Here is a 9,782-nt window from a genome sequence, read left to right as displayed (position 1 = left end):
AACAACCCTTCTGCGAGTGGATTTCACAAAATGGCTGGATGGAGCTGTTTTCGATTAGGGATGACACCTATCCTGACCTGGTAAGGTAGTTTTACCACAACCTCCGCATTGCAAATGACAACACTGACTATCTATGTACAGTGGTGAAAGAGAAAACCATCTTCATCAACCCTCTCTACTTAGGAAAGCTGCTCAAATTAAAAACTGAGGGAGCAAGGCTGAGAAGATCTGGAGATCAGGATGGTACTGGGTACGAGGTCAACTTCTGCAAACCTGAGGGTCACTCAAGAGAAGTCTCAGCTTCATCTATGGGTCAGCACCAGAAGATGGCTCATTATCTGCTGGCCTATTTCATCTACCCAAAGATCAACTGTACTACCTCAGCAACGAACTTCGAATAATGCTTCATCTGGCATATGCTGACGTATAAACCAATCAATATGCCAGTTTTTCTTATCGCTGGCTTCCTACGCAAATCTGGTACGCTGAGGCTAGGATCGATCATCACCAGAATCCTAATTGACCACAAAGTTGATCTTAAAGGTGAGGAGAAGACTCGAGGATCTGAGATCACAGTGGCTTCGCTGAGAGCATTAAAATTCGGACAGCCTTTGAAGAAAGGTAAAGCTACTGCTGCTGAACAGCAAGCTGAGGGAACTGCTGTGCCAAAGAAAGGGAAAAGGACTAAGGCCCTAGCTTCCCGAAAAAGAAAAACTGCTGAGACTCCTTCCAAAAATGTTGAGTCTCCAGCTAAAAGGCAGAAGTCAGCTGGTAAGTCAGCTGAGAAACGAAGCAGGCAAGGTGAGCCTGGCACTGAGGAAACTACTGAGCAACCTCAGAAGAAGCAGAAGCCTTCTACACTGACTCCCCTGAACGCCATACCTACAGACTTTGTTGTACCTGGTGACTCTCACTTCACCCAGTGTCAAGGTACAGTAGCTGAGCATGACGAACATGAGGTACAACTGGATGATCATTTCATCTCACAAGTTGAGGAAGAACTTGATGGTGACAGTACAGAAGAAGAAGAAGAGGCCAGCGGTCAGGATGACGCTGAGGACTCTAAGGAGACAGCCAGCGAACATGAGACTGAGCATGCTGCTGGAGAAGAGCAAGTACTTGACCAACACAATGTTGATCAAGTCCAAGTGCAAGCTGACCAGCCTCATGATGAGCAACAAGAATATTCTCCTTCTCACTCAGGAGATCCTAGTCAAACTGTCACTCCACCTCGTAGAAGAAGAAAGTTGGTTAAGGCCAGTGAGAAGACTGTCAGTGAACCTCCTGTGCCACCACCAACTCTTCCTGACTTTGTTATTTCAAAGCCAACTAAGGACCCCTCTACTGTTAAGCTGAAATTTTTCAAATGCCAACAAACCTCTACTGCTTCAGCGTCCTTAGAAAAGCAAGCCTCTGTTTCTTCTCAACAGGAACATGCCGACCAAAATGCTTCTGCCACCTCAACCAGTCAGGTTGAGCCGATTACTGTGAATGCTATTTCTTCAAGCATGGTGCTGACTCCACACACTTCTGCCCCCGTCAGCACAGACAGTATTCGTATTACTACTTCTCCAACTCATCTATCTGCCGCTCAATCTACTATACCTGAAACTCAAGTGCAGATTGAAAACACTATTCCAGTCACTGACCAGGTCACTCCTTTCACTCCTCTTCCTTCCGGTCACACTGATGTCCCTGGAGGCTCTCAAAGCTATCTGAATGCCACTGAGTCCGGCAAAAAGCTCATTGACTCAGTGCAAGCGTTGATCAGAGACCTTCAACATTCCACTCCTCCTGCTGCTGGGTCTTCATCTATTGAGACTACTCCGCTCTCCCAGGTCACTCAGCTTCTCAACGAAGTTAAGGGACTCAAGGACTTGCTGAACGTCATTATTTCTTTTCAAGCACAACAAGCTAAGCAGGATTCAATCGCCAAGCTGGCTGAGATCCAGCTGACAACTGTGCAAAACTTGAACTCTTTATAACAACAACTTCAGAAATTGTCAGCTGTGAACACCGACTATGCCACTTCATCTGAAATCAAGATGCTCTTTGATCAGCTTCACATCGAGCAACTCAAGACAAATGAGCAAATGGTTTCTTACAATCAGTGCTCAGTGGAGCAAATTGGTGAGGCTATTCGCTTGCTAAATCTGAATAAGCAAGAGATGGATACTGACGTAATAAAACTGAATGAGATGTTGTCTATCACACGCCAAACCTTCAACCACATTCGTCATACCAATATTCAACATCAGTATTACGACACCGCCCTTTTAAAGACCTTTCACCAAGTCTTTGCTGGTCTTACTAAAGCACTCATCTGGCAAGGCAAAGCTCAGGCGTTTAACGTCAACATGATCAGTGCTGCTGAACTCAACATACCGAAGAGGTATCCACTGATGGAGTTGCAATTTTTGACGGTGTCAATGAAAGCGCTGAGAAACTCAAGGCGCTGTCTCAAGAACTGACTCGAGCTGTCTTAACTGATGCCTTCAGACTTCCTCCTCCTGATGCTGACAAAATGGGGGAGAAAGAACAAGCAGCTAGAGCTCAGCATGAGCGAAGTCAGTCTCAACACAAGAAAAAGAAATAGATAGGCTAGCTCGGTATAGACTAAGTCATATGTAATCTATATGCCTTATCTATAAGTTTTGTTGTGTAAACACTGACTACTATCAATATATCATATCTGCATCTTTAATTCTATTCCTGAGTTATGATATATGTTATACTGTGTACTGAGTCATTATGTATCTTCAATTAAATCAGCTTTGTTTAATACTTATAAATCTTGTTGACTGAATCAAATGCTGATAACATGTTTGACATTGACCTATATGTTTATAAAACATTGTCTTATAAAACTCATTGAACCAACAAATTACTCAGCGCACTCTAAATGATTAAACCTTCCGCTTAATACTGAGTAAATAGAATATGTTGAATAAGCTGACCTATATCTGAAAACTGACCTTAAACTTACTCGATCAAACCGTTAAATGTTTAGAGTAAAACTAAGTCAGTAGCTCAACCCTTACGAGGGAGTTTGCTAAGTTATACTAGGTCAACTATCATGGGGGAGCTCAATACTGAGTTCCTCGCTGAATAGTTTTGCCAACATCAAAATAGGGGAGTTTGTTGAAACACCTTTCCACATAATTTTGATTTGACAAAATTGTTTAAGTATAATTGAAATACATATTCTAAACACACTAAGTTTAAATGCTTTGATTTATTCTACTAATGTGTTTGTTCAATGTTGAGTTAAAATTATTTATAAGACACAAGAATTAAAAGGCCCAAGCCCAATACGGAAGTCAAGGCCCAAGTCAAATAACTCAGTACAACTCGGCCCGCGTTTGTTAAAACGTTGTCGCTTTGGACAAAACGCAACTCAGCAAGAGAAGGATCTAGAAGACCTTCGGGAACAACTTCAAGATGAAGCTGCTGAGTAGTCTCGACAAAGCGTACAAGACAACAGCTGGCTAATGAAAACTTCCAGACAAAGTATTTCTACTATGGGTAAAGTTCAGACGACACAGTATGCTGTCTAGTTGACTTTACCATAAAAGGAGAGACAGTCTGCTGAGCTGACCGAGGACAGAAGATACACAAATCTGATTGGCCGAGAGCTCTGAGCAAGTCAGGATGACAATGACAGGAAGCCTTTTCCCTCTAACGGTTATTTCGAAATTCGAAATGACCGATGCCCAGACGTCTCTATAAATAGGGCCATCAGAAGCTTCATTCAACACAGAACTTGATCAAGCCATTACGCTGACCAAATTTCTACACAAGTTCTGCAAGCAAGAAGCAAAGCAAATCTTACACTACAATTCATACATTTGTGTAAAAGTCTATAGTGATTATTTCAATCGTCTAAAGTGTCTTAGCAAATCATTGTATAGGACAAAAGACTTATCATTTCTAGAAATAGAAAGGAGAGACTGAGTACTCGGTTATAGTACTCATCGAGAGATTAGGATTGAGTAGAGGTATAGAGGAAGGTACTCTTGTCATACTCAGTTGCTAAGATTGTAAAAGGTTTGAGGCTCTACCTTTAAAGAGCTCAGTAGAGGATTCGAAATCTCAGAACGTGTTCCGAGGACAGGACGTAGGCTTAGAAGAAGCCGAACCTGGATAAATCTGCTGAGTAAAGTATTTCTTACCTTTAACTCCTTATATATATTGCTTGCTTGAAATAACCAAAAACTGACCAAGTAAAGAGGTAAAGCTGAGTTGTGTGTGTTGAATATCTGAGCTCAGGAATAGACTTTAAGTGCTATCTCCTGACTCAAGCTAAGAAACTGACCTAGTCACCAGTTGACTAAGCCAGTATCTTGCTGTTTACTTAGCGCCGCTGTTAAAACCTTTTTTTCCTTAGAAAAAGAAGTCTGCCCTAATTGCGAAAAAGTTTAAATAGTTCCTAACCCCCCCGTGGAACTATACTTGCAACCTTATAAGGGACCAACAAAATTAAGTTATGGAGCAGCAAATTTAACCCAATCATAAGGGAGCCGAAAATGGTTGAGGCGTTGGGTTTACGTGATAGCCTATTGTATATGCAAAATTGCAACTTCAGCAGGGTGGAATTTGAAACTGATGCCAAAATAGTGGCGGATGGTGTCAACTCAAGAAAGGTAGACTTGTCTGAATTCGGGTCAGTCATTCAAGATTGTCAGCAAATTTTGTTAGAAAATTCCGGCTTTTCAGTCGTATTCATTCCTCGTTTAGCGAATGAGGCCGCCCATTATATTGCAAGGCGGGCTCTTTCCAATGCTAACGAACTAGGTTCTGATTTTTTGCCAATTTGGCTTAGCGATGTAATAATGAAGGATAATATTTCTAATGTGTAATATGAGTTTCTGCTTTGGTTCAAAAATAAATAAATCATATATATATATATATATATATATATTTATTTATTTATTTGTGAATTTTCAATAAATTTTGAATACCCAATGCATAAGGTTATCTCATAATCATATGTACGACTAATGAAATGAATGACTTGTTTACGAATAATATTAATATTTTCTAAACATATTAAAGTCGTAAGATTATGTTATAACCATGTGTGGTTATTATCAAGAAGTTGTTTAGGAAAACATTAATATATTCTATAATGTAATATATGAAATCAGATTTTTGTTTGCCCAAACTCTTATCTTTTCAATTCATCATGTACAGTTTCATTGCTACGGTTTATGCTATAACCATATCCTCAAAACTCAACAAGTGAAAAGCTTGGTCTACGCACTCATTCTTTACATCGGTGTGATACCCTCCTATAAAAGTCTATTGCAATTCCTTCGTCAGCCTGAAGTTGAGAGCAAAGGTAGCTATGTTCTCCTACTTTTCGTTAACACCTACAAGTTACCTAATAACATCTTAATTTTCGATCTACGAATAATAAATAGGAAGCATGTATTCGAGTAGTAGTTAGTAGGCGGAGAAAAAGTGGTAAAAGGCGAATCTATCTTTGCCCTACTCTCTAACCAATGATTTGGCCTTCGTCTATCTCTTTTGCCTTTTTTTTATGACCATGATGAGTCAACAATCTTTGTGAGTTGACTAGTAAGATTTACGTATCCTAGAAGAACTTGTTAGAGGAGTAACCGATGTTAGAGCATTTCTTATTTTCGTTGACTCGGAAGCTCACTTTGAAGCGGACTTCAAAGCTGACTTACTTCCTTTCCTACTACACCCCCAAGCAACAATCAAACGGAGGCGTGTGAAAGTGGAAATCGGTGAAAGTCAAGAGTGCCTTCTAATGTGCATCAGGGGCTTTCACTATGACACGTCATTGTTTATGATGTCTTAGAGCCATTTTTCCAGCAATAGATTCATCTATTCTAAACCCTCTAGTTAGGGTGCCTCATTAGTTCATGTTTAGTAAGCTTGATTGACACATCTACAATATTTATGATTTACGTATCTTAGTAATCAATAAAGTACTAATTTTAATGTTATTAATAGATTCCTCATAAACTAATCTAGCTCTGTTTGATCTATGAGAAGCGGATATCCCTAAAATAAAAATATATTCTCTCAAAAATTGCTATTCCAAGCTATTTATATAAAATTATGTCATAATATATGGTTATAACACTATGAGTTTTAGTTGTTGGTAAACTTTTTGATTTTAAGGTAATTTAGTTATTTTTTATTAAGATATAGAAAATGTTCTTTTAAAAAAAATATATGTTTTTTGAAAAATCGAAAATATAATTCTATAATAAATATAATATTAAACGATTTAATTATTCGAATTTTTTAATTTAAAATCATCAACTATTAAAATTGACAATATCAATTTAAAAATTCTAATAATTGATGATTTTAATAGTTGATGATTTTAAATTAAAAAATATCTCTTATCTTTATTGATTAAAAAATATCTCTTATTTTAGAATCAAACATTCATTTCCAAATAGATGAAAGATAAGAGATATTTGAATTTGCCAATAAAGCTATTCCAAGCCGTTATCAACTTATTCATTAACATTTTGCACAGAACTTTGTACTAAAACAAGCCCTAATAAAGGAAAAGGTGTGGCAGCCCAAGTAGGAAGCAGAAGCATCCCGTTACTGATCAGAAACGACAAGCCATTTCATTGTCCCAAGGATGGAAAGATCATTACTATCCACCCAACGCCCTTCTATTTTTGAAATATCGACACGTGTATTGTATATTCATCGCCTCTCACTCTCGGCTGACGCTGACGCTTCCCACTAAACGACATCGTACACTAAATATTTGAATAACCTCCATTACTCTGCCATCAAGTAACAGTCACCATTCATCACTCTTCATATTCTGGGTCCCACCACCACCACCTTCCCTCTCTTTTTCAACCTTTTTTTCCCACTTATTTACCATAAACTCCTCTGCTTTATTAAGCACGACATTGACGCTCTTTAAGTTTTCTGTAGTTGAGGATATTTTCGTCAAACTACCACTGCTTTCAGTTGCATCCCAACAGCCAGTTTCCATTTTCTATATATTCCACACGAAACAACACAACCATTTAAGCAAACAAGTACGATATTTTAAATGACCATTTCCACCTTCTTCGTCTGCTCTCATTATCAGCAACTCACCTCCATCCTTAGAGAGGGTATTATCGTCAATGAAGATGATGACACGCTAAATTTAGCTAACAAAGTGGTTTCTCAAAGTTACCCATGAGACGATTCCCAAGCCCATTCAAAACTTCGAGGGCTTTTGATGTCCTTTACATAAAAAACCATGGGTATATATGGAAATAAATGCGCTCAACGTGGCATCGTTTGAAGAACACAATAACACGAACTAGCTTCTTTGCACGACATGTAATCCCCCAAAGTCCAGACTACAAATCTTTGCCACGTCGGAGAACACGCGGCAATTGGTTCCAAGTCAGCGTCAATCCTCCTTAAAATGCCCACGCCCCCTTCTTTCTCATCTTTAGCGTCCTCTCTCTTTCTCTCACGGAAGCCAAAACCACCATAAGAGTGAACTGCTTTTCTTGCCTGGTTTTAGTAGTGTACGGTCATCTCCTCAACGGGAAGTTTAAAATATCAGCCGCTAGAAAATGAAGGCGGGCAGCGGATTGTGCTTCCAATTACTAAAGTGAAACCGTGAAGTTATCGTGCCGTCGCGTATTTCGGGAGCTTTAACCGCTGTGTAGAAACCCTAAGCAAAAGCGACTTTACTTGGCAGAGTTTAGAAGTTATTCCATGCTTTGTCTCGCAAATCAAAGCAATATAGTAGTAGTATATAATAATCGAAGGTATAGAGTACTTATTTCAGCTTAAATAGTCTCGAATTTTGTTAAACGCATTTATCTTTGGAGATTTTCAGCATTTCCGTGTGGATTGAGTTTGGTGAGCTCTTTATGCTGGGAGATATCAACGAATCTGGTTCATAATTAGTGGTTGTTCTAATTGATGTCATAGAATTTGAATTTCAATTAACCTCTGAATTTCCTTGTCTCCGGGAATATTGCTTTTGGTACAAAAGCTGAAAAGGCCGAAAAGTAAAACATAGGATTAAATTGATATTTGGTTGTTTGGGAACTTTGGATCAAAATTAATTTTTGAAAATGGAGAAGAATCTGTGACGTTGGTGGTACAGTGAGGCGTTTCTCGTGTTTTTAATCACGCTGGTCATGCCTTCTAAGATGAAGATCCAGCCAATCGATTCACTCACGCCTGAAGAAGCTACTCCGTTGGAAACAGTGAAGCCGGTGGTCAAATCGCGTCTCAAGCGGCTCTTTGAGCTCCAGTTCCTGAAAAATTCCACCGCAGATAAGGTGGGCGTTTTTTGTGAGCCGCATTTTAACAAGGATAGCTCCAAGGGCTCGGTTGAGTTTGAGCCAAGCTCCGAGTGTTTGGCGTCGATGGTTCAGAACTTCATAGAAGAAAGCAATGAAAAGAATTCGTCCGCCGCATTGAGGTGTGGCCGCAGCTGCAATTGTTTCAACCGGAATTGTAATGACAGTTCCGAAGACGAATTGGACGATTTTGGTGACTGTAATTTTCTTTCCTTTGGCGAGTCAATTGAAAATCTAAAGGTATGTAGGTTTGTGCCATTTTGGAATAGTTATTGTTCATCTTGTTCATTTATTATTTTCATTTATCATTCTCCATTTTTATGCGCAGAGTATGGTCGCTTGTGCAAGTGTTTCCGAGAGGAATTTGTTAGCGGACACTGCCAAAATCGTTGAGAAGAACAAGATCTGTAAGAGAAAAGACGACGGTTGCAGGAAGATCGTTATTGAAGGATTACTAGCTCTGGGATACGACGCTTCTATCTGCAAATCTCATTGGGAAAGATCCCCCACCCATCTAGCCGGTACTCTCCCAAATTTGCAAAATTATGTTCTTTGTTTATATGAGCAAGCAGTAATTAGTTTTTCATCAAAAACTTATTTTTCTGCAACTAGAATGGCACTCTGTCTTACATGTGGAACAATTTGTATGCAAGAGACTTAAGATGGTTTGCTGAGAAATTGATAGATTACTTTGTTAATTCAGGAGAATATGAGTACATAGACGTGATCATCTTAGGGGAGCGACTGCTAATTGACATTGATTTCAGATCAGAATTTGAAATTGCTCGATCAACCAAGGGTTACATGTCTCTCCTAGAAATTCTACCGTGTATATTTGTTGGGAAAGCCGATCGTCTTCAAAAGATCATCTCTTTAATATCAGATGCAGCTAAACGCAGCCTGAAAAAGAAGGGGATGCACATTCCACCTTGGAGAAAAGCAGAGTACGTCAAGGCCAAATGGCTCTCTCCTCATACTCGAGCTAGACCCAATTTTGCTTCAATCGAACCTGAAAAGAACCAATCTTCAATTCCAACAGCAACAGCAATCATCAGTGAAAGTTCACTCTCTGTTCACTCGATTGAGGATGCTGAGTTGGGGGAGTCTGTGTTCACACTGTCATCTGAAAGTTCCATGGAAGAAGAGAGCGTGATGAGGCCACCTGAGATTAAATCAAAGAGCTTCCAATCAGGGATTAAGATTGTGACTGGTTTGGCTTCTATTATTGACGGACCATGAATTTTTTTCTTTTTTTCTTTAGTTTAGCCCCCACATCTCTATCTCCTGTTGTTTTAAATTTTGGAGACTGGGTGATGATAATAGATGATATTATTAACCAATGAAATCCCCTTTCTGCTTTTTGTGTAAGGGTAATGACTTTACTAATATAAATAAAACTCACTGAAAAATAGCAATACATACTTGGTATCTTTTAAAATGTGTGTGTGTGTGCATATTTGT

General features: G+C 39.1%; 1 protein-coding gene across 1 annotated transcript; it reads left to right on the top strand.

Moving 5' to 3' along the window:
• Positions 1-7,109: 7,109 nt before the first annotated feature.
• On the top strand, positions 7,110-9,689 carry LOC136218213 (uncharacterized). Its single transcript, XM_066004978.1, has 3 exons — positions 7,110-8,561; positions 8,650-8,842; positions 9,025-9,689. Exons 1-3 carry the CDS (start codon positions 8,157-8,159, stop codon positions 9,558-9,560), a joined length of 1,134 nt encoding a protein of 377 aa, XP_065861050.1. The 5' UTR covers positions 7,110-8,156; the 3' UTR covers positions 9,561-9,689.
• Positions 9,690-9,782: the final 93 nt, after the last annotated feature.

This window comes from Euphorbia lathyris, chromosome 2 (assembly GCF_963576675.1).
Source record: "Euphorbia lathyris chromosome 2, ddEupLath1.1, whole genome shotgun sequence".
Taxonomy (NCBI): domain Eukaryota; kingdom Viridiplantae; phylum Streptophyta; class Magnoliopsida; order Malpighiales; family Euphorbiaceae; genus Euphorbia; species Euphorbia lathyris.
Note: the sequence above shows the minus strand (reverse complement) of the source record. Positions and strands in the feature narration are given on the sequence as shown.

Coding starts and splice junctions, on each gene's coding strand:
- LOC136218213 (XM_066004978.1), top strand. CDS start 8,157: ATGCCTTCTAAGATGAAGATCCAGCCAATCGATTCACTCACGCCTGAA. Junction 8,562..8,649: donor AGTCAATTGAAAATCTAAAG/GTATGTAGGTTT, acceptor TTTTATGCGCAG/AGTATGGTCGCTTGTGCAAG. Junction 8,843..9,024: donor ATCCCCCACCCATCTAGCCG/GTACTCTCCCAA, acceptor TTGTTAATTCAG/GAGAATATGAGTACATAGAC.